Source organism: Falco cherrug, chromosome 7 (genome assembly GCF_023634085.1).
Source record: "Falco cherrug isolate bFalChe1 chromosome 7, bFalChe1.pri, whole genome shotgun sequence".
Taxonomy (NCBI): Eukaryota; Metazoa; Chordata; class Aves; order Falconiformes; family Falconidae; genus Falco; species Falco cherrug.
Genome location: NC_073703.1, coordinates 59,981,356 through 60,007,231, shown reverse-complemented (window position 1 = coordinate 60,007,231; position 25,876 = coordinate 59,981,356). Strand labels below are relative to the sequence as shown.

General features: G+C 38.5%; 1 protein-coding gene across 6 annotated transcripts in view; it reads right to left on the bottom strand.

Moving 5' to 3' along the window:
* Nucleotides 1–22,659, bottom strand: part of NUBPL (NUBP iron-sulfur cluster assembly factor, mitochondrial) — a 159,222-nt gene extending 136,563 nt beyond the window's left edge. For 3 of the 6 annotated variants that reach the window (XR_008733128.1, XM_055715917.1, XM_055715915.1), the window contains exons 1-4: nt 22,491–22,655; nt 21,416–21,563; nt 16,492–16,526; nt 4,759–4,849 (exon numbers count right to left, since the gene is read on the bottom strand). Coding sequence is in view for 5 of the 6 variants with exons in the window: in XM_055715917.1 (XP_055571892.1) it covers nt 4,759–4,849; nt 16,492–16,526; nt 21,416–21,563; nt 22,491–22,616 (400 nt within the window). In the remaining variant the exon portion in view is untranslated. Of the gene's footprint in view, nt 1–4,758; nt 4,850–16,491; nt 16,527–21,415; nt 21,564–22,490 lie in introns of all 6 variants that reach the window. The other 3 variants (XM_055715914.1, XM_055715918.1, XM_055715913.1) reach the window with 2 other exon arrangements.
* Nucleotides 22,660–25,876: the final 3,217 nt, after the last annotated feature.

Here is a 25,876-nt window from a genome sequence, read left to right as displayed (position 1 = left end):
ATCAAGAGGTCATGGCAGCAGCTAATATGACTTTTTTTTGAAATAAATTTATTTTTTACTTAAATTAATCATGATGCAGTTCCACTGCTAAAGCATGATAAAGACAACCTTGTTCTGGAATACGCTTATGTAAGATCCAGAAATTTCTTCATGCTACCTCAATAACTACCCTACCTACGTAACATATTCTATGTTTAAATCTAAATATTCTATTCATAACCCTCAAATGGATTCACCACAAGCCCTTGATACAGCTACTTCCAGCAGATATCTTTAAACAGTCACAACAGATTCTATTTAAAATTAGCACTTTCTGTTACAAGATTCTGCTACCACAGTGAAAAGAATAGCCGACATGTAAATGTGGCCCAGTGAAAAAAATGCAAGTGTCCATTCCTGGCTTCAGAATTTCATCAGTAATTTCATTTCTATAGCTCTTGCAATATTACAAGACTCAATGGGGCCAGCCACAGCTACTGCTAGCTTTCTCTCAGAAATTAGTTTTTATTCCAAATTTTGAAAAGATGCCCACTGCTAATATTTTGAATATACTATTTTATTAAGAAATAAAATAGACACCAAGGATATCATGAAGTGGCAATGAAGTTTTGAAACATTAAGAGAGCACTCAACTGTCACAAAGAAAAAAAACCTACCAAAACCTTCATAATCATTTAAATTAAATTATATTTACCTGGCAAAACTGCAGTATCTTTTTGGCAATGTAATAGCTTTTACCCTCTGCCAGCTGTTTAAATGATATTTTTTTTTTTCTATTAAAAGGGGGGGGGGGGGGGGGGGCAGGGGAAAAAATTTTGTGGTTCACTAAGCCAGGAAACGGCTTTTAAGTAAATTCTGTGGGAAAAGAATGGAAGTAATGCTTTTGTTACTTGTGTCATAAGCATTGCCCTGTGTATATATTGTAGCTCATGTTAATATTTATCCTATTTATCCCATAGTTAGATAATCCTCCATTAGCTAATTAAATTCAGTTGTGAACTTATTAACCACTATTTCCCTGACTATTTAGTTAAAGTATTTTTGAATGACATCCTATTCAATGTTAGCAGGCTTTCCAATGTACTACAGTTTGCAAAATTAATTTAATGAGCATCTTCCATTTATACAGACTCTCTCCTCACTAAGAGCTCCTAATTCATTTTGAAAACTTAAATTATAGCAAAACTATAATAATTTCTATTCAGAAGTAATAACTGCTGCACGGATTTATTCTGCATGGTACCAGGCATCCCTAATCCCTTTTCAGCTGCTACATGTGAGAGAAGAAATAGAACTATCTAAGAGTGCAAGAGCACTCATAACCTCCCAGGATTGCTCTACAGATTCATTTAAATCCAGGCCTCACACTGAAGACAGTAAGTAAACTACTTTAAAGATGATTTTTTATTGCTATGCTATTAAAAAAATGTTTTTAGTTGACTTACTGCTATGTATACAGTTAATGCACATCTTTAAAACATACTGCCTGTGTTTGCTCAATTACTGTACAAAACTATTTGTTCAGAGTTCATATTTAGTTCTTGAAAATGTAATAAGAAATCAGAAAATAACATAAAGCTTGTTATACCAAAATACAAGGATCACACATATTTTTATATCTATATATGTATATACACACAGCATTATATATGTCTACGATGGGTCACTTCCTTGCAAGCTTATCCTGTCACTCACTATAGGAATTCCTGAGGTTCACAATTAAAGCTTCTTATGCCCTCCAAATCCCTATTTTCACAATGAAACCATCTTAACGTCAGCTACTTTTCCAGCACTTTCATTGTTGTTACTGTACAGCTTCACCAGCTCAAGAGTCAAAAGTGCACTGAGAAATGAACAGAATTCCTGAAATACAAATTCTATCCTGTTATCATTCACACTGAATTACTACATGCGTTTCTCAGTAGACCTCTGTCATGCGTCAAGCTTTTGAATACACAAATTCATTTTCTGTCAGTTAAAAAATAAGATACGTTCTTAAATCCTGGTAATATTTGCTTGTACATTCCACACAGAAGTAGAAAGAATACACTTTAGCAATCAAAATGTTAGCGCTTACAAGTCAAGAGCAGCAACTTCAATTCAGGGAAATCCTCCAACTTCTTTCTATTACATTGAATTCCGTATTTTTTAACACTTGAAACATGTTAAGACAAAAGCTTATAGTGAGTTCTCAGCTGTATACACAAAACATCTACAGTCACTGAAATTTATATACAAATAAATTGAGCTGCCCTAGTATCTCACTCAATATACTTTTCAGTTCTTTCATTCCTAGCATGTTACTTTGTATGACTACATGAAATAGACTGGGCAATTTGCTTCTTATTTGTGTCCATGACACGGATTTAAATTTGGTACGGAACCCAGCAAAATGTGTAAGAAGTTCAACATTATCTAATCAATTTTTCAGATGGGGGCAGGGGGGGTAGGAGAAACATTTTTTTTTTTTTTACATTATCTCCTTTGGAAAGGAAAAAGTCAACATCACATAAAAAGGAAAAGAGGGGGCACAAGAAGAACAACACAACACAATCCCTTTTGTGTTTGCACTTCATAATGCACTTCAAAGACAAAATTCCTAGCAAAAAAAAATAAATCTGCGTTATGGGAAAACACAGCCTGTAAGACATACACCCTCAATGTGGTCCAAAGTACAACAGAATGCAAGAATACTTCAGTTTGTATCAGGAAGTCAAACTCTACTGATGATGCATGAGAGGCGTCATTTATTCATTTATTACACAACAAAATTAGCCTTTGACTTCAAAACATAAAACAGAAACCCAACAAATGAATCCAAGTACTCTCCTTCTCCCTTAAAAATTAATTTAAATAAAGTCTGTATTTGTAAGCCAGGTACTCAAATGTAGAAAGTAATCAGTCTGACAGTTGCCTCTATAAGCACATGCTGTGCATCCGTATATGGAAATACATTACGTTTTCTTTATCCAGAGTACAGGATATAAGTATAACGAGACAAAATTGTAGTTATATAAGAAATACTAAGTTTGCCACTTACTAATTTTTCAGAGGCTAATGTGGCAAGCTCAATAACCACCCTTTAAAGATACTGGCACCATTTCACTGTGCGTGCTTTATACCAAGTGAGAATGTACAGAACAACCACCACCACCATATCCATAAATTAAGATCAGTTACAAACGGCCATTCTACAAAGGCAGAATAGATGGAGAGAGATGGAACTTTCTATGAGGAAAGGCTGAGAGAGTTGGGGTTGTTCAGCCTGGAGAAGAAAAAGCTCCAGGGAGACCTTACTGCAGCCTTTCAATACTTAAGGGGGCTTGTAAGGAAGACAGGGAGAAACTTCTTAGCAAGGCCTGTTGGGACAGGACAAGGGGTAATGGTTTTAAACTAAAAGAAGGTAGATTCAGACTAGACGTAAGCAAGAAATATTTTTACAATGAGGGTGGTGAAACGCTGGAACAGGTTTCCCAGATAGGTGGTAGATGCCCCATCCCTGGAAACATTCCAGGTCAGGATGGACGGAGTTCTCAGCAACCTGATCTAGTTGAAGATGTCCCTGCTTGCTGGAGGGGGGGGGCTCAACTAACTGACCTTTAAAGGTCCTTTCCAACCCAAATTATTCTATGATTCTACGACAAATAAACAAAGATCATGGCATGAAAGGAAGTGGAAGGAATATTTAACTTCCTTTTTACCTAGCAATTCTTGCCTGCGAACATTAATGGGTATTTACAGTTACTATTTCACTGAAGCCCTTTTATGTCCTGTTTGAACTGGTACACATCCTTGATCCCTCCCTGTCAACAAGTACTGACAGTTTGTACTTTCTTCAGTAGGATCCCAGTACTTTTTATCATGTAGGCCAGGTGTTACCATGCAGGACTGTTTTTGCCTGTGGTTACATGCTTTTAATTTTTATAATTACGAGCACTTTTATCACAGGATGGGCAAAACAAAACATTAAATAAATCCTATTGACTCAGCATCCCTACCACTCCCAAAAAAGCACAGTCCCTTAGACTGAAGCATCACAAACAGATTATCAGGATAAAGCATCCCTCAGTTTCACCCTTGGTTGGCCTGGGTGTAAGTTACATTTCTCAAAGGTAAACAGACTTTACGCAACCTTTCAACTTCAGGTCTTCTCTACTTCTCTCCAGACCCTCCCACCTAAATTTACCTTTCCCCAGACCTGAATCCTTCCTAGCAGAAGAAAAATTAGGAGTTCTGTCTACTGTCTTTAACTTCAGGTAATGAAGCCACCACTACTGCATTCCTAAACATACATCTTCAAATAAAATAAATCAAGTGGTCTAGCCTGTCATTTCAATGACACTTTATATAAGCTACCGTAATGATCCTTCTCTTATTTCCTAGATTTGACTTTTTTTTTTTCCCTAGACTAGTGGGTTTTGGGCTTTAATTTGGAGGTCTTCTATAGAAGGATCCCATATAGCAAGTTTAAAACTACTGACAATAACCTTCATTTCCTAGCTATCCTTTCCAGCATCCCTAGTAATAATCCATAAAACTCCCAAAGCCCATGAATCAACATAAAAAAATGACCCTAAATATGCTCCCAGTTGTACAAGCTCACTTTGAAAGAAACCTCATTATTAGAAATAAAAAAAAGAAAAGTTAAGTCACATCTTCTGTTTGCATCCCTTCTGTGCCACACCAAGGAAGCACCAATGGCTGGTCCATGCTCATCCCTGTATAAAGACGACAGCAAGAAAAATCATTTCCACTTACTTGGTGTTAATTCTGGGTTTCCTTTTAAGTTCATCATCTTTGGAATTGAAGGTCCATAAACATCTGCATCAAGTAAACCAACTTCTTTTGTCTGTGTAATGAACCAAAACAAAAAAAACTATTTGTCAAACTGTCTGCCTTTATGAATTATTAGTTGAGCAAAATTTCAAAACTGCCTATAGAAATAAAAACATGATTTTGATTTTAGACATAATCATTGTTTCCTTTCTCTCTAAATAGCAGCTGAAGCATGAAATATGATGTCTCTGAGCTGAGCCAGACATCTTCACAAAACCTTCATTCCTTCACAGAATCCTCACTTGCAAGTTTTCTTAATTACAATGTAGACCACAGATTCTATATTAACAAACATTATAAGCAATGTTCTCTCTACTCTGTGTACATTTACACAGAAGTAATATTTCAATGTTTTTAAAGGTATCAAATTTCATTGTAAAAAAAGACAAGCGATGTTTGTAAATGTAATCAAATTAATGCAATTTGAATTATACTAGTGACTATAAGGAATGTGAAAAACATAAAAACATATTTTTAATCATGCATTTAAGTGGCCAGAGTAAACTTTTGCAGACACCTTGAAAATACTGAAATGCAAGTCTCTGAAGCCAATTAAGCAGGCATAATACTTTAATTAGATGCATTTACACAAAAGAATGCTAAAAAAATTCAACTACATATGGTACGTTAGGCAATAATCTCTAAACAAAAGTTCTTTTAACTATGTAGTCTAGACTTGCAAGATTCATCTCTATATGCCTTTTTACAGATATATATATAGACACATATTTTGAGGAAATCAAACTATTTTTCATACAGATGGCAAGACACACTACCAATTTCCAGGTTCTGCAAATTAAGCAGTAAAGAGCAAACCCTTTGAAATGTCGAACATGAAGTTTCTCTAACATGAAAAGCTAACTGTATTCAACATTTTGCAAAACTGCAAGCAAGTATGTTTAAGGGCTTGTTTGAAAGGTTAATGCAGCAATGGGAGCTTTTCCAACAATGCCAAATCAGACTTCCACTGTTAGTGTTTCAAGATGTGGGCTCCATTGTTTGGATGACGTTTTCATGATTTGGTATCATACATTAAGCCATTTTGTTATCACAGTTTCAATAGGAAAGATGGAAAGAAAGATACAGGTTCAGTGGTAACAATCAAGTTTCTGGTTAGAAGAGTATAATGAGGCTTCGAATGCAAGTATACAGTATCTCAACCCTTGAACAGGGTTTTCTAAACATGAAGAACATTCTTTGGCATCACAATCAGTTAGTTTGGTGGTTTGGTTTCTTTTAAACAGAAATGCACTTGGATTAAAAATCTAGGTATTCAGGCCACTACTTCCAAATAAATATGAATTTCAATTAAGACAAATAGACTAACTCACAGAAGCCTAGACACCTGAGAATTAAGACTGACCCTTTTTACTACAACATATGTAATAATTAGAGTTTGGGTCTGGGTTTGGGTCTTTAGGGGGTGGGTCTGCTTTTGGGGTTTTTTTCCTTCTCTTTTTTTAAGCTGTTGCTATTGAACCCTGAAGACACCCTTAACAGATGAACAGTTTGATGTGTTAAATTTACCTAATATAAGCCAAATGCATCTTAAACTTTACAACTGAGATGTAAAAAAATGCACTGCCATAGATCATCTACTATGTACTTTGAAAAATAAGTTTTTACTACAAAAATCAAACAAATTTGGCTTCAGTTATTCAATGTATTTTTTTTATTAAACAGAGCAAAGCATATGCAGTTATATGGATTATTTCATTTAGATCTTTTTAACATTTTTTTCTTTATAACATCTTGTGAAAACTTTCAGAAAAGTTCGGGAGCTACTCTGACAATTTATTTATTCTATTTCTTTCCTACTGTATGAAAGCTGCAATTTCAAAAAGACAGAAGAGACCCATTTTTATGTTAGATTTCAAAGACATCAACAGTATTAGAGATTCTTTGTTCTTGTACAAAACACATATTTTAACAGATTAGAAGGATTCATGACTCAGTCCCTTTATCTGTGTCAGCAGCTAATCCAACCCATCAAAACATCATCTCAGGACTGCGCCACCTAATTCCTTCTCAAATAAAAGTAAATATTTGCAGGAAAACTATATAGTGTTTTATATCTGACTGACACAGTCTCCCTCAATTTTTTGAGAGTTTTCCCCCCAACAACACTGGTGACTTTCCACTGACTAACTACAATGATCTTACAACTCACTACAGTTCTGTTTTCAGCCTGAAGGGACTTAAGCTTTAAAGAGGAATGATGATCCAAATTAATTAGACCAACTTTATGACCTCCTGGGCATAGGCAGAACTTCACCACCACATGCCACTTATTTCTAGGAGCCAGCAAGAACATATCTATGAGTTTACCAAATTTCCTGAAATGAAGGAAAAATACATACACACTGGGAAAAAAAAAAATATCCCTCAGTTACCTAGAAGGTCTTGGCAAATTCAACCACTTCTCCAAATGACAAAGTAGATCTTTATTTCAAACTAATACAATAAACCTGGTAATTTTTCAAAACAATTTACACATTTCCTCAAAAGTAAGAAAGATGCCCATTTCCAAGACGCACTGCTTTTGTTCCTGGATAAGGTTCAATAAAATAGTTGTCTTCAAACAAAGATAATTAACGGATCCTCCAGTTTCTACAACTCATGTTACTGAAAGCACAAGTGTTCCTCTAAGCATGGTGCTTTCTACAGGACTATCAGAGAAAGGTCTTCCGGAAAATCTTTAAATCGTTGGCTGAACCTCACTAAAGATAACCCAAGTTGGGGGGGAGGGGGGCGTTCTTCAACAAGCAGTTCAACATGTTAGGTAAAAAGAGTTCATACTGTCTAAAAGTAGAAGCTTACACAGAAAGCACTGGCCAATAAGCCAACAGTTTGATTTTTGTCTCTGCCAACTATCCCTGTGTTTGCAGTATTTAAGCATCCCTAGAAAACTAATTAAACCTTGAGTAAAGGGTTATTATTTTCTTGGAAAAACATTATGGCAGCTACCAAGGGATCTTTTAAGACAGGCACAGCACGGTCCAAATAATCTCTTCCAGCATTTACAATGTTTTAAAACCCGAAGAGACAAAATAATTTGCAGACACCTGATCAACATGAAACTGTTAATCACAATTACCAACACTTGATACTTCTCATGCTGAGTGAAGTTTAATCCAGATACGAGTTACAATAATACAAAAATAAAATTATATTTTAATAAACCGTGTTTTCACCCATATAACCCATACCTCATATAAATCAGCACATCTTTCAAACTACTGCTGTATTAAAACAAATCCTAAAAATCATGCATAACATCAGACAAGGCAAAAAAGAACATCTGGGCAGAAGGAATAGATACAAAGGATTGAAAGCAGGGCCAAGGCGGCAGCTCAAAGACAGAAGAAGGAAAAAGAGGTGGAAGGAGGAAAAAGCAGTGCTAGGATTCCTCTAATGTCTGTCCTCTGATACTATTTTCATATGCATATACATCTCATACCGATGCTGAATCATTTTTTTTCTTCTGTATTACTAGAGTTACAAGGACAGAAATGCAGCACTCAAAGTACATCCAGGCATGTCAAAGTCCCCCTACTGCTAAGTGTTCTTCAGAGCACAGCACACACCACTGCTACAGCCACCCCCAGGACTCTGCAGGAAAAGGATTCAGGTAATACAACTCCACCGTCTTCTTCTGGCTGCATTTTCTCCTTTTAAACATACTTCAGACCTGTGCCATTAAACAAAAATCATTCTGTCTCTCCAGCTGTCATAGCCACAACCAAGTTCAAAAGAGCTTTTCTCAACATTTGTCCTCTTCCTTGCACCTGCTCAGCTGTGGAAGAAGGTTTGAATCAATCTTCAAGTTTATTACGCTTGAAAAATACTTGCTAGAGACCTGTATTTTTTTATTGCCTTACTGCAAGTTCTGAACAGCTTAAACTCTTAAGATAAAATTGACAGTGTAACCATTCCCATATGATTTATTCATGTACTTCCACATCACTGGAAGCTACTCTGAAAAAATACAGTAAACTAACAAACGCAGAATTATCAACCTCTTCGTACAGAGCAAGATCCTTACCAGTATTCCATCAGGCAGACAGTACACAAAATTAGAATATATTGTCGGTACATGAAAAAAACAAAACTAGTCCCTCAGTCTATTCAGCAAAAAGTGTATTTAAAGACTCACAGATGTTCACATGTACCTTCTTAGCAATGCTTTCAAGGTTTGCCTCCCTCTCTAGCGAAATGCTCTCCAGCATAGGCTAACTACTGCTAGGGGTTGCTCTTTCTGCAGTACTAGTGCTAGCTGTCATGGTCTCTGATCATTGGTGAGCTCAAGACCACAAAAAAAAATTAAAATTACAGGATAAAGGACTGTGGTAAAGAACTGTAACTCCTCTTCATCTTCTGCTTTTACACCACTGGCTACATCATCCTCGTTACTTCACTACCACTGATTTCTCAACAAGATACTGATTTATTCAATTAGACCTTTCTAAAGAATTCTGACAAATATTCAGCATAAGGTACACCTATATCATCACTGCATCTCCTACCCCTGTACAAATACAAACAATAAAGTTCTCATTCCAATTTATAAATTTCTCTCACCTACACTAAGAAATTAAAACAAGTTTTCACAGACACCAGATACAGATTCTACAGTTACAAAAAAACCCCAAATGCTGCATCAACAGATAAAGAAGATATTCTTGTATATATGCCTGAAAGATGAGAATCCTACAGCTTCATTTTATGCAGCGTATAAATTACAGGCATAGATTAACCTCACTACTTCCTTCAACTTCCCTGGCAAGATTCTCAACATAATTAAAGTTCAGTTTAGCCTCTGAACTTGGCCACTGCCTTGTGAGTGATAGAGATCTGCAAGATAGCCGTATTCTGAATTAATGATTTTCAAGCTCTGAACTTAGTTGTAATAAATCCTTTTGGGGGAAAATTAAAATAAAGATGTTGAAGGCCATATTAGACACAATCCTCCTATATACTGACAGAAAGAAGTCTTGTAAAAACCAGTAAATTTGGCGACCTTTGCTTTTTGTTATACACATTCAGAATTATTCAACTATTACATTTGTTCTCTTAGACAGGTGAGTTCTGCTATACACGGTCCTTGTACAGATGACACAGGTCCAACAGGACAAAACAATCCATATCCTTCCTCCTGTTAAACTATTTTAGCAGACACTTAAGGGTTGTTTAGTGTCTGATACACTTTCTTTACGTACATTCCCTTTGTTGTCCTTCAAGTAACATTAACTATGAAATCAACTACATTTTCCACTAACAGATTCTTCAAGCAAGTACAACCAGTCCCATTCACATATCACAGAGGACCCCTACCACATATAATTCTCTGTTCAGTGGAGCATCTGGTGATACTCATTGATTTTTTTCCAAGCTGCCTACCGCTTCATTGAGGAATAAGCCTGATAAAAGACTTCATGCCAACAGAGAGAAAGAAGGGAAAAAAAAAAAAGGGGGGGGGGGGGGGGGGGGGAGCTCACAAAAAGCTGCTATAAATAACTGTTAATCAACACAGCTTGCATTACTGCTAAACATCCAGAGACTCTGACAGCATTAATTCCATTTTTGCTCATCTTTTCTGAGACTTTTTTTCGATACTTGGTAGGGTACATGCATCCCCACTGGATGTTAGCACACGATATTTTACTTTGAAGTAAACTCTGTAGACCATCAGAATTCCCTGGTGTTCAGCCTGGGAGGGACAGAGGCACAGGTTAATAAGCTGTCATTCTTCTATATGGCAAAGGATTCCCTACATTAGAAGTGCTTCCAATATACAGCAGCTACAGCCCATCCCAAAGACAGAAATTTCTTCTAAGTGAAGGTGCCAGTTATTTTTAAAGCTGGTGCTCTTAATCCACTACAAGGACTCTAAATTTACCTTTTTAATATCATTATAGACTTAGAGCTGATCCCAACCTGCAAGCAGCAACACACAGGACAAAAAAAGAACTTAAAATCAGGATATGCTCTGGATCTCTCGTTTGACATACTGACACACTGAACAGCCATCCTTTAATCCCTAATTCTCTAACCCTTTCAGCTCCACACTATTTAAGTGCCTAGCTTTTAATTGGATTAAAGCCAAAAAAGTACCACTGCAGTTTTCTCACTCTATCCTTGAAATGCAGACTTGTTTTAAACACACTTCTATAGGTTTAAAACCCCTTTTCCTTCAAGATCTTTTTAATTTTCTGCCAGGTACAGAACTTCTCTGGCACTCTTTTCTACAACAGTCTGTAATTGCTCCTAGTCAGATTTCTAAATAATTGGATACCAGTAATTCAGCCTTGCTTGGCCTTCTTGCACATTATGTATCCTACTGGGGGGGGGGAAAAAAAAAAATCAGAACAGTACCATTTTATCCAAAATCCAAACCAAAACCCAAATCAGACTCCTAAACATTACTACATCGCTACAAGATGCCTCACTGCTTTCACGCCACGCCAAATTATAAACATGCTCCATCTTTCACATCAGTCTGACCTTTGCACTGTTTTCAATGACTTGAAGACTCAGGATGCAGGTAACTAACTCTACATGCAATACTTTAAAAAAAAAGTTAATTTTTTTCCCTCAAATTAAACACACAGTGATTTGATTAAAATATTTTAAGTGGCCTATGTTTAAAAATATTTTTAATTTCACTCATTTTTCACTTGTAATATAGTAAGATTTTTAAGCTTTATTCTCCCATTTTCTCAGCTGATCTCAAAACTAAGCTGTCATTGACAAAACCACCCAAATCAATTCTAACTAGCAACTTCTCCAGCTTTATTGACACTTTTTAGCATTAAGAAACAAGCACGAATGCCTGATCTATAGCAATTAAAGTCTTTTGATGCTCTAGGCAACAAAGGTAAAGATGACTAGAAATCAAACCCTAATAATTAGGAATGCTGCATAAGAGGACGACAAAACAGGTCAAAACTTGCCTTCATGCCAGAATTAGTCAGCTAAGGCGCCCATTATTGTCTAATTTCTTCCAGATTTGTTTATTCCCCCCACATGGCATTTTTTCTTACCAGGAAGCAAGATGTGAAGCCATCTATTAATGCAGCAGCCAAATATTATCCTGTAGGCAAACAGTTTCATTACAGGAGCCAGATACTTGGAAAAAAAGCTGGAAGGTAAAGAAAATAGGTGGGGTAGATTTTGAGCAGTTTTAAAATCAACGTGTGTTGTTTGATTAAATTCATATTTTGAAATAATTAAAACTGATTTTACTATAGCAATAGTAAATCCACGTGAAGACTCTGCTCACAGCTACATCATTACTATGCTATAACTTAATGTTCGTGGGAAACCCCTTACTCGCCTATGGGCGGGACAGATAAACCAGGAGAAAACTCGTGAGGGTATTTTCCAAAATAACGAAGCCTGCGCTGTGCCATGTTTCCTGCGATATGGTTTGAATTAAGTGTTTTCCATCCAGCTCTGCAGCAGCTTTCGGCAGCTTTATTGCCAGCACACGGGGGGGCGCCGGGCCCCTCGCCGCAGGGGGCGGGGCGGAGCGGCTGGGCAGGGCTGGGCGCGGCCCCTCCGCCCCGCCCCGCAGCGCAGCGCGCCCCCTGCCGGCCGGCCGCCTCCCTCCGCACGGAAGCACCGAAGGCCGCCCAGGGAACGTACCGCGTTGCTCAGCAACCAGGGGGTTTGCTTGGGAAAACAAAGGCCGCTCCCCAAGATAAAATTACCCTCGATGTATTGCAAATTTGGGTCCTGGTCTGCTTGACCCACTAATCCTCTGACACGGAGTTAGGCTAGAATAGTTAAAATGGATGCCTTTAACCCCGTGCCACCACTACCGCTTATGCTTACATGCTAAATTGTTCGATGTGGTTTTACTTCTTGCTCCTCTGTACTTCAAGACGCAAAAAAACATCTCATCCTATAGTGCAAAATGTAAATCTTCCTGGAAAGAAAAGTAGAGTCAAAGGAAACCTGACTGGGGAGCTTGCCTTATAGTGACAGCACAAGCACACAGCCTCCCAACTGGATTTTTGCCATCCTTAGTCATGCACAGCTGGTGTTTGCTCACTAAAATACTCTGTTCATAAACAAGCAATCTCTATCCTATTATTGCTGCCATCTATTAATTCAACTTGTTTCTACTATAATAAATCGTCTCTGGCCAGGCAGCCTTCATAAATAGTCATTCTAGCCTGAATATGAATCGTCCTGGCACAAAACCCAAAAATTCTTCCCAAGTGCTCCTAGGGGAGCACAGCGGACTACTGGTACATCAAAAGAACGAAAAGAATCAGCTGTCAAACTGAGCAAGCAATTAAAAAAATAGGACACAAGGGTAAAACTTTAAGTTATTTCCTAACACAAAACCAATACTGTATAAATTTATAGGTCTTGGTACAAGTCCAAGAGCTTACACAATTTTTCACTAATCCATCCACAACAGGTAACCTGGGGTACCAAAAGCCTCACAGTCCAGAAAGGGATAAGAAGCCACCCTGCTTGGTCCCCTGGCTTTGCAGCAAAAGCCAAAAGAGACCAAAATCAAAACTCCCCCAAAACCTACTTTGTCTTGGACGTGGTATCTAGGCATCTAAATGAAACCCTATCTTGAATTATTTACTCTGTCACCATGAGGTAAAAATATGCCAAACAGACTGAGCACCAGCATGCAAGACTTGAACTCCTGAATTCTAAGCCCAGCTCTGCCAACAACGCTGTGGGCTAATGACAATGTCCAAGGCTCTGTCAATGCCTTAATACTTCAGACCATCACTATAATAACTGGAAAAGCTTCCATAGTGAAAAAAAAAAATAAATCTAGCTATAGAAACCGTGGTGTTTTGTTTTTAACTACAGAAAGCAGACCTTTAAGAGAAGATGGAAGGAAGCTTTCTCTTATCAAGAGGACAAAAAAAAAATCCTTTATGCTTTGACTGTTAATCTTCTTCCACCTTATGACACTATCAAATAACAGTAAGATATCACAGCTGTTACTGAAAGCAGCAAGAATCTACTCTAATCCAGACTCCTCTGAAAGCATCTTCCACAGATCTCCCTCACCAGAAAACAGTTGTTCTTAGTAGCCTGTGACCTGTACAATCTTTGAAAAAGAACAACTTGAAAGATCAGATGACAACATTATTTTTTAAGTCATTTAGCTCCGTATATTACTTGCTTTGAAAAATCTAGTTACAAACATCGGACTTGTAACAGAAACAGACTGGATCTAATGATGGAAGCACAGACCAATTTATTGTCACACTGACCTATCTCTCTTCATAAGTACTTTCTTTCCTCCTTTAAACAGTACCTTGAGTTCAAGCATCAGTTTCTATATATCTGTATTTTGCTTATAAGAGACATAAAGACTGTCATGAAGTTGCAGGAGGGTGCTGAATCTCTGATCTACTAGCAGAATCATTACTGCTTCCTCAGAAAGAGATGTCCTTACAATAGCAACAAAGGGAAGGGAAACCATGGGAAGGTGATGCACAATCAGTAGTTATCAAAAGTAAAACTAAGAGGTCCATTAGTGCATACCTGAGGTCAAAGAAATTCACTGTAAACTTCATCAGGAGGCACCAATGGACTCTGTAAACTTAATTCTTTTTTCACCAAAACATATTTTTTTCACCATAACAAAACTGAACATTGTCATGGTCCCTACGATTCAGAGCACTGGACAACCCCAGCCTGGATCAAGGTCCCAGAGACACTTATTTCATAACCTTGACTCAAAAAACTGAAATCAATGGGAGTACACAAATGAACACACCATCAAATTCAAGCCCAAATGTTACACATAAACATGATGTATGCCACCATTATCTCAAAAAAAAAAAGCTATTAATGCATGAACAAACAAGACAGAGTTGGGTTTATTCAATACACCTTGATTCCATATTTTCTAGCCCGCAACTACATTAATGCACAATTTCACCATGGCAGCAGCTTGCGAACTTGTGACTGTTAGGTCAAGCAAGTCCCAGCTATTTCTTCCACTTCACCTGCTCTTCACTGATTAACATCCACCAGATGCTGGCCTCCAATTTTACACCACCACATAATCATAACATCAGAAATTACTAGCCTATTCTCTGTTTACTTAACTTTCTTGGCTCAATTTCATCTAAAATTATTTCTCAGTCCCTGACTTTCCGTATAACTCCAGCAACAATCTCCTCAATCATTCTAGATGATGGCCTCTCTTATTGGTGTGCTTTACAAGTGTTTTAATGGGCTACTGAAGTGCTGTATCACATTATTCTGTTTTCAACCAGATGTTTAACTCCTAACAAAGGGCATAATCCCAAAACTTGTTTGTCAGAATTACTAAGAGATGCTTTATCTAAATATAAATTTAAACAATACACAAAACTGCATGTTTGAGAAGTATCGGGCACAATCCTAGAAACACTTAAGCTGGTACAGAAAGTTATGTGCAATTAGTTGACATGGTTTCCATGGAGCTACTCAATGACCGTGCCACAACACAGATAACATTGCAGGATCACATACATTTTCTAAAAGTATTACAGCAAACGCCATGTTTTAAAGTTAATTAGTAGGAAATATTCAAGCAGTTTTACTTTTCAAGATGACAGATTTTTCTCTGAAATCAAATTACTCCAGCAGCCTATTTAAAACACAGAATTAAAAACTGTGAAATATCAAGATCAGATGCCATACAAAACAAAACACATTTCATGTAACAGCTTTAAACACTCTCTTCCTACCAAGTATGACTGAGTTTATGGAAATTTTTTAAATCTTTTACAAAATTCCTACAGGAAATGTGCAGATTGCATGTAAACCTCACTCCTTCCACCTGTTTTTTTCTTTTACCGTAAGAAAAAGATGCTACATTTACCCCACTGAAGTACTTGAGGACACTTTGTATTTAATTAATGCTTTATGAGTACAAAACCTGCATTATACACCCTTACATAAGAAGTGAATCTTGCTTCTGAGTTTATCTCTGTGCCAATAAACCTGCACAATGGCACTACTCCCAGTTTATAGCAGCAGGTGGACATAATGAAGACCTGTTGTTTTTACACTTGAATGGTTCCCACTGTCTATTTATAGTCCAAGTAACAGTTTGAGCAATACCAAATTGGACAATGATGCTTTGTCACTCAAAAAAATATATTTCCAAGTTTTAGGGAAGGTATGTAGCTCCTTTTCCCCCCCCCCCCCTCAGCTGTTTATATATAAAAGTATTTTTACACATTAATTTCTCCAGGAAAAGTAAATCTTTAGAGCTTTAAAAAACTGATTTGGACGCCATCCAGCACTTACTCATGTTTTTTCCAAGTCAGTGCTCTGAAGTGATAGAATTTAATTATTTATTACGTGACTCCAAACTGCACAAACATCCTCAACTATGTCTACACATTGTTGTAGAATTGCAGTTGAACTCAAAAGATACACAAGGGAAAGGACACTGCCAAACCCAATAAAGGATGAGAACCAAGTCATTCATGGTACTGATAAAATACAAATAAATTAATATAAACTCAGAAGTCCATGAAAAACAAATAAAGAAATTAACTGTCAGAGTAAATACTTAGAATTAATGTATGTGACTGCCCTCAGCAGTAACCATTTTATTTATGATAGACATGCTTGTTTCAGATCAAAGCTGATAATGAGATGTTCACCTACCGAATCATTTGCTGCTAGGGCAAGGGCTATATTTACTGCAAGAAAGAAGAAGAAAAAAAATAATAAGTGCAAGAAAATTCAGTTCTAAATACTGAGTACATTATCATTACTAACAAGAGAAAATATAAGTATGTTACACTGACTTAACTATATTCATTATCTTGGTTTTTAGCTTCTTGCACCTCTACAGTCTTACTAGTTTAAGTGGCAGCAATACCCACATTTCAGTCCATGTCTGCTAGCAGACTAAAATTGCAGCTAATCTGCAAAAACTTGCAAACTCTTGAGTTTCTAGAGGACACTGCAAAATAAAAACACAATATAAGTATTATGCCAAAGCACAACATCAAGAAACAAAAGTTGAGGTACCCACCTGACTTGAAAAGTGGACACTGTACTATAAAACTGAAATAACCATACCACCAGTAACCTTCACCACAATCTGTAGTGAACTTTTTTAAAACTAGAAATCAGATAAGTATTGACCTCAACCATTAAAGTACAGGGACCAAAAAGATGACCATACCCCTTTTTCTGATTTCTTGTGATATATTAAACATGAATATTTTCTGGACAAAGGTACAATGCATGGTTTTCACTTCATTTTTATGTCAGAAAACAAAGTCTGCCCTGAAAGCATCTCTAACAACTAAGGAAACATTAAAAAAGGTGAAGCAACTAAAAAGACAATGAGTTGGTTTACAGTTTTTTACATTTCCACCAATACATAAAACCCGTAACTAAAAAGCATATGCAAGAAATGGTATCTTTTAATGGCTCACCAGCTTCAACTATGTAGGAAGACTTCCTAGAAATGTCACTATAACGACATAGTAATTGTAATAGTAATAGTAATCCAGGCAGTAACATGTCTTAAAAGAAAGAAAAAAAAAAAAAAAAAAACAAAAACCCCAAAACACGGAAAAAACCCCCAACACTCTTTCTTGGGTAACATCTTTTGCCTTCTTTACACATTGCTCTATGTCAGTCCACAGTGTCTTTTAAAAAAGGTAACTTGCAGTCAGCCTTGCTCTACTAGAAGAGTATGAAAGCATTGAGAACAAGCTGGGGAGCCAGATTTACAGCTTAAAAAACAGTATTGAGAAAGAGAAGTTCCTTTAAACAAAATGGTGAGGTGATTATCGCACAGCTCTCCCTAAGAAGCACACAGCCCCTGTTTGCTCCTAAGCTGACAAAGCATATAGATTTTATTCTCCAGTTTGCTACTTAAACAGATGCTTGATTAACCATTCCCTGAATCAATCAGAGGAAAATTCATCCTCTGAAATGTGGAAACCAATCTACAAATCACAGAAAAGGAAAACCAAGCAAACAAATGACCAAGGAAAAAAAAAAAAAATCAACTGTAGTTCATGTCTGAAGAGGCACAAAGGAAACATCAAGTTACTCCACAGAGTCTTTAAACCATTTTATATAACTATTCTCTTCCTATACAATTATTAAATGTGAAAATTGAAGTATGATCCACAATGCTTCTTCAGTAAAGGATACTTGACTACTGAAGGGGAAAAGGGAGATAGTAGGAATAATATAGTGTGAAAACTTCAGGGGTTTAGCCAGGTATCTAAATGGACACCTCATGTTCTCTGTTAAATCCCAGCTGATTCTTGCACCCATTGTCTTTGTATTACCATCAGTTCCAAAAGGGCACTGAGATGTAGCATAGGACCTAACCTGACCCTAAATATTCATATTGCCCCTAACTATTAAGCTCCCATAACTAAGAGCACAGAAGAGCAGAGCAGATACATTCTAGAAACTCAATACAATTTTTTTTCATACTAATTTTTTTAAACTTCACAACAGGGTCTAAGAAAAATTACCATGGTATCTTGGCCCATGCTAAACAAGCCAACCAGTACCAAGAGTGATGCACAGGGAGATCCAACTTAGTCTTCTTGAAATCAGTACAAATCTGAGAAGGTTTATTAGTTTGGACTTTGTAACTCCCAAATCTGAACTGGCCCTAGGAATAGTACAGTTGAATTCTCAGAACACTGAGCTAACAATACAAGTAGAACTTCTTGGCCCAAAATCAGACATGTACGGAGCCAGCTGAGATTAACCATGTCATGGATGGAGACAATCTACATCATCAATAAAATACCTGTAGATAACCAAGATGAACTCTCCCTGAAAAATAACTTTCAATACTTACATGTCAATGTAAGTGGCATTTAGAAATAGAATAACCAGTTTATGACTATTTATCAGAATATTTTAACATGTAGAGAAGGCACAGAATCAAAAGACTACATTTTCTTGGAAACGAACCATGAACAAAACCATTACTGCCTTTGCCAAAGCCCAGACTTGTGTCTGGGTTGGTCAGGCAAATGGAAGGCTTTTGGCCTCTACCCTGAAAGGCTGAATTTCAATAATAGTACATCCTACATGCAGAATAAGAGCATGCAAGAAAAAAAAAAAAAAAATCTACAGTTAGTAAGACTGAGAAAGTCAACACATGGTCAAATATACAAGCTCTCCCGAAAAATAATGAAAAATCTCAGCTCATTGGTCTTTGCTAAAAATGTCTGAAGGCCAAGGTAGTTGGCAGTATCAGTAGTTTTACTTTCCTCAAACCACAGGACTAACAAAACGTGAGCAAGAACGCCAGCCATTAATTTCATTCCACTTCCACAGCTGAAAACAGTAAGAGTTTCAATAACTTAGAAACTCCTTTTATTTCAAGACCACACTTGGAACTCTTCTTATGCCAGGATCAATTTTCTACAGTACTCTCATCTTCAGGGCAAGGCAAAGAAAGGGGGACAGAAAAGACAAAAAAAAACCCCAAACCAACCAAACAAAAAACCCGAACACAAACCACAACTTTGGCCAGATGGAGTAAATGCAGCAGACTGCTGGTAAAAGACAGAAACTTGACAGGAAAGAGACACAAAACAAACACACCAACACTTACACTAGGTAAACATAAAAACCCAACAACAAGCAACCAAAGTATTTAAATATGCATTGAAAAATATTTTCTTATTTTAATCATTGACTACAATGATTTCAGAAGACCAAAAAGTGCTAGAAGCAACAGAGAACACTATGAAAGCTGCAGGCAACAAACAGAGTTATTCAACAGGTTAAGGAATGGCCCCGACAAACCTGACCAGAATGCATAACAACTTGTCCTAAAACAGAGAACCAGAGTAATTGAAATATAAACACACTGGGGGAAAGAATACGAAGAGCCTTGACAGCCCTTCAGAGAGATGCAGACAATAAGACTTAGGTTATTTTCTATGGTGCTTTAGGAATGAGACGCGTGCTATTTTCCTTCCTTTTAAACTCCTGCTCTCATAATGAGCCAACAGAGCTGTCAGCAAACATATTCCCCACAAACCTCCATCATGAGAAACATAATTTTAAGTACGTTATCCAGCAATGATGCCATGCAATACTTTTGTTCGTACAAGTTACCTGATCTTCAGTTGTTCATCTGAACCATGACATTTATTGTTTTTAATAAAAACCTAATTACTTTTTCTTCTCAGTATCACAAATGAACACATTCATTAACAAAAGCCTGTCCAATACAACAACATTTGAATGATTCATTTACATCTCAACTCTCTTATTTAATGCTTGTTGAACCTTGATTTTTTTTTATTTTTAAATGCATGGGTACGCACTCCCACATCTAAGTATTATTTATACGTATGTCATCCTACATGTACAAATTACATACAGTTGCTAGTTAGCAGAATATAAATTAGCACATTTGCAAACATAAGGACGATAATCTGAATTTCCTGTTAAAATTATGCTCATTTTGTACACTGTTGATTTAAAAACAGATATTTGCTATTTCCAGTAACCTGAAACAACCACCATATGAATTATAACCATCAACTAAAAGGTAGATCATTAAGAAATACAAGTATCGATTGATTTGCATGTCTTTGTACATATATGCTACCCTATACATAGGATACACATATATGTAGAGAAAAAAATACTTTCCATTACTTTTTTTTTTACTACAGTTACTCTCACAACTGATATCTTATTTGTCTGTTCTAGTATTTATTAGACAGTTCTTTTCAAGCATGGCTGTAACACAAACCACAAAATGAGAAATCAAGAGCTACATCAATGTGTTATTCACAGCAAATAGAGATGAACAGCAGACAACATTCAACTAAAGGATGACTCTTTTCCAATCCAGATGCTAAGGAAGAGATCTTTAAAACAAATTTCTAACACTCTACAGACATCTTTTCAAAGAGATTTACCTTCAGTATCATCTTTGTTTAAAATCTGCAATACTGGTAACCCATGTACTATCTTGTTCTACCACCTATGGACTGCACAGTTTTGAGAGAAAAATTATTCAAAACCTAATGGTGGCCTGGAAGAAGAGTTCAAGGTGCTTCACCAGGCTGTGATCAATTCGCATGATTTATAACTAACTACTGTTTCACCTTTTGCTTATGAAATGCCTATACTAGTTGACAAAATTGGAGACCTATTTTTAAACTTTCCAAATATTAGCATCCTTTACAAAGCACTTAACTATGCTGACATAGCACAGAAGAGCATTGTGCAGGCACACCTACACTGCTAGGGAAGGAGGAACAGCATCACTGCACTGGGCGTATGATCCTGTCCACCTCAGCTTGCATCTCCTCTTCAGAGAGCAGACTGTCCCAGGACAGCGCTGCAGTATTATGAAGATACTAATTCAATACTGCCTGCTCGATTTGCAACTCATATGAAGCCAAAACCACGCAGATTCTCAATGGCTGCAATGGGACTTGACAGAGGCAAAGGTCTTTGTTAGTGGGATTAGTTAGACTCAGTTAGAAGGTAACGAATCAAGTGCCCAAATATTCCTTATGAAGTATTACAAAATGTGCAAAGTAAACAATAAAAAAATTAATAATCTTACCTGCTGTTGTTGATTTTCCAACTCCTCCTTTTCCAGAAGCACAGACCACCACCTGCTTAACTCCTTCTATGGGCTTCTGTTTCGGCAGCCCGCGTGACAGGATCCGGGCGCGTTTGTCCCTCAGAGCCTCATCCCTGGAGCCTGAGGACTAACAAAAACAGAGAGCAAGCAAATGCGTATGCACCAACCTTCAGTTTTCACAGAGAAAGCTGACAGGGAAGAACCCAACTGTGCACTGAGAGTTTCACTGCTGGTGCAAACCCAGGCCCTCCCAGGAAGGCCTGCTCCAGGGCAGGGGGCCTGCTGGAAAATAACCCCAGGGGGCATTTTGTTTAGACAGTTAAGTATTATGGATGTTAACACTGGAATGAAAAAAAGAAAAGGGCTTATGTTAAACCGAAACACCACTTAAAAAGTCGGAAGCTTTAAAAAGTAGGCTAGACCCAGCGGTCTTTTATGTTACAGTTGCTTCAAGCACGACAAATACGGCTAACGGCAAAGGGAAACCCCAGGTGCTGAGGCGCCGGTGAGGCACAAGCAGCTTTGCAGAGGGCTGCGTGTCCCCCAGCCGTGTCACAGGCACAGAGCAAGTGCCGGCTGACGGGCGCACGCCCCGCTTCGCAGCTCTTTCGGAAGGCGACACACCGCAGCGCTCCGCCACCCTGCGGGCCCCCGCAGCGGGACGGGCGGGATACAGCCCGGAGCCTGCCTCTCCACAGCGGCGTCCCACCTGCTGCCGGGCGGCCCGGTGCTGCTGCTCCCGACGCTACTGCCGCAGAACGGGCTCGGGTCCTGGCATCACCTTCCTCTGCTCGGGCCGGCCGATGCCCCACACCACTCCTATGCCCTGCAGCAACCGTATCCCCACGCCGCAAGGCAGATGCCGAACCGGCTGCGCCAGGACGCAGCCCGCCGGGGCACCCGGGCGGCTCCGGGCCACGGCGGCCCTCCTGCCTCCCACCGCGCCGCGGCTCCCGCCCAGGCGCACACACACCCCGACCCTCCGCGGCCGTCCCGCTCCCCTCCCGCCCCGGGACGGACCCGGCGCACAGCGGAGAGCTCACGCCTCACTCACCGCGGAGTCGGCAAACGGGGCGGCGAGCCCGTAGCCCGGGTCGCGCCGCGGCGCCGTGGGAGCCCTCCCGCCGCCGACGGGGAGGCGGGCGGCGCGTAGCGCCCAGCGCCAGGCGGGAGCCCCCATACCCGCCGCCGCCAGCGCCTCCCCCCGCCCGGGCGCGCTGAGATGGCGCCGTCTGGCTGCGCCGCGGCCCGCCCCTTGCGCCGCCTTGGGCCTCCCCTCCCCCGCTCGGCCCGAGCGCCAGCCCCTGCCGAGCCCGGGAGGCCCGGAGCCCCGGCCGCGGGGCTGAGGCTGGGCCGCCCCGGGTAGAGCCGACAGGTTCCTGGAGGTGGAGGGTGTTGCGCAGAGAGAACCTCGGTGGAGCAGGCCAAGGCCTTCCCGGGTAAAGTGCCGAGCGGTGGCACTGTGAGGCAGCAGCACCGAAGAGCAGCTCCTGTGAGAAAACTGGACCCAAGGGAAAAATCCTGGGTGACCGTATGCGTTAGGGATCGGTTTGGGGTTGCTCCTCGCAGTGTTGCACCTGTCCTCGCTGGCTCGTGGTGGGTTTTGTGGTGTTCACTGCGGCGCTCCCTCAGCCTCTCGGTGCCTCTTCACACCTTGGCCCGCAAAATGGTTGGTCAAGAGCTTGGTCCCTCCTGGGTTTGTGCCCTCTGCACATAGAACAAATATATTCCATTTCATCGTTTGGGTCGTTAATTAAAGGAACAAAGAGACCTGGAGCCGGGACAGATGCCACCCTGTATTTTTTACTATAATACTAATATTGAAACGCTGATAATTGTTCTGGTTATAGTTTTGGTTTTCCAGTTTACACACCCACTCCACAGAAGGTTCATGAAAACTGTGTTTCTGTTCTTCATGTTGTGTGAAATTTGTTTAAAGCTTTGAGATACACATCATCATCTGCTTCTCTCCCACCTACAAGGCTTGTGACCATGTTGTGGAAGGAAACGGGATCGGTTTGATGCGATTTGCTCTTGACAATTCCATGAATAGGCCTTTTTTATCCAAGTGGTATTATAGAAGTCATTCAGATCTTGGCAGTTTCAGGCCATTAGTTTGTAAGGATAAAATACAGTGTAGATAGTGCCTTTTGTTGGTATCCATTGTAAGATATAACGGACGAGAGGATTTTACATCAGAGCAAAGCATTATTATAATCATTTCCTCTCTTTCACAGTAAGAGGAATTTTCATGATTATTTTAAATGTTGGGGTTTGACTTGTATTATTAAAAGCACTAATCAAGCATTTTGTTAAAAATCACCATTTTCAAAGGTTTATTCCAGTGCTGCGCTACCACACAAAAATTACAACTATAAAAATAATTTTTTTTGCTATCCTTTAAGTAATTCTCATTCAGCGTCTTGCTTTTGTTGAACCCACATGAATATATCTTGCACAGCTAGCACAAAAACCTAAAGAGGTCAAATACTTTCCCAGTAATTTACCCTACTGACAGACCAAAATGCAAAAGAATACTGAACACCAACGAGACACTTCATTTTGAAACTATACTAGAGATCTGCCTCAAGGATCTTTCTTTCACTGCCTCAGGAAACCATTTTATCTTCTGCCTTGCAAGAAATTTGCATAATTGTTTTTTCTACCTTGAGCAGTTGGAGGCAACGTTAAAAGTGCAAAATACTGTGCATCTCACAGAAATTAAATCGGTACCACGTGATCACTGGTAGGCATACAGTTTAGATATCCATCCCTTCAAAGTCAAGAAAATGGCAAAAAAGTTCCATCATATAGTCTTTGGTTCTTAGAACAGCTTTAACAGTGACTGGAACAACCTCACATATTTTTGAGGGTTTGGGTTTTTTTGTAAAGCTGATACAGCACACAAAAAAAATTCTTTTTAGAAAAGTAAGGGAGTTTTCCAAACTGTCACCTAAGAAAGAATAATGCTCAGTATTTTCAGTTTTAATGGTGTATTTTAGCACTCGTTTGTTAATAGTAGGGGAGCTAATATGGCAGTGGGTTGTATTAAATGTGAATATAAGAAGTAGATTTTGGCCATTAGAAAGGGATTAAATTTGCTTACCAACAAAGCAGGCATTTTCAAAATACCTTCATTGTTAATAATGGAATACACTGATTACAGTTTGATTGAGTAGTAGTCTACCATCTCTACTAATTGTGAAGACAGTTTTATGGATTATACACTTCTTATAATTGCTTTTAGTTTCCTATTTAAATTTTAATGTTTGAACATATTGGTCTGTTTGCCTGACATGTCATTGCAGTCCACATACGGTGCTAAAATATGAGTCTAGGAAAATGCAACAAAAATTAACAAAGATTTTACTGCCAGATTGGAGTCTTTATGGAAACCATGGCAATCTCTACATCTTTCAGAAAATTCTGCTCCAGACTTCTCAATAGTTCAGCGAAATGAAAGACACATTATTTAATTTTAATGCAAATTAATATTTTCTTTAAGTAAGTGTAAGAAAATGTTTCAAAGACTTTAAATTGCTATTCAGCCTGAACACTAACATGATAAAAATATAATTTATTTTCGTCTGAAATTAGATTTTCTTGCATTTAAATGTATTCTTTCTCCACACAAAATCAATTAAGGGTGGCCAGGTATAGCTAGGAGAGATTTGTTGCCAAATGACTCCAAATTTTAAAAATTAATTAACATTTGAAAAATTACTTGTAGATAATTAGGTTGATTTGTGTGCAGTAGGAAGTAAGTAGCTAAAAAAAGAATACATTATCAAGACTAAGCTTTCAAGGTTGATGGAGCCCTGTGTTTCTAGTCTCATTTCTGAGTGTCTGCATAGTATGATATTAATAATATAGTAAGTTAAGGACATGCTGCAAACGCTTACTCATGTGAGCCATCTATTTTGGTCAAAATTTAAACTAGAAATTTTATTAAAGGCTAAAGAAATGTTCTTCAAAACTAAGGGGTCATTTTAGCTTCACAACCAGGCCTGTAATCTTTGGCCACAGAGGCGTACCAGGGCAAGTGTGTATGGCATGGAGGTCACTAATTCTGGGTTTTTTTCACTGGCTGGTCAGCCAGCCCTGGCACGTTTATGATAAATAAGGTTTAAATGTTGCTTTTTATCTTTTTTGTTCACATAGTGATAATTATTCATGAAGAAAGGAAGTCTAAGGTAGTTAAGTTTTAGGCCAGTTATCAAAGCTCTTGGGATGGACAACAAGGCTGATGTTGTACAATTAAGAAATATAGATTAATACATTAAATTACTATATAATCATCCATAAATTGTTATATAGTATAAAAGATTTATGGAAGTTGTGGCACTTTTGCAGAAGCCAGGAAAACTTTCACCATGATTGCCTTTTAAAAGTTAGAGAGATTCTGCTTCTATCTGAGCCTCAGACTGCTGGAAAGCAAGG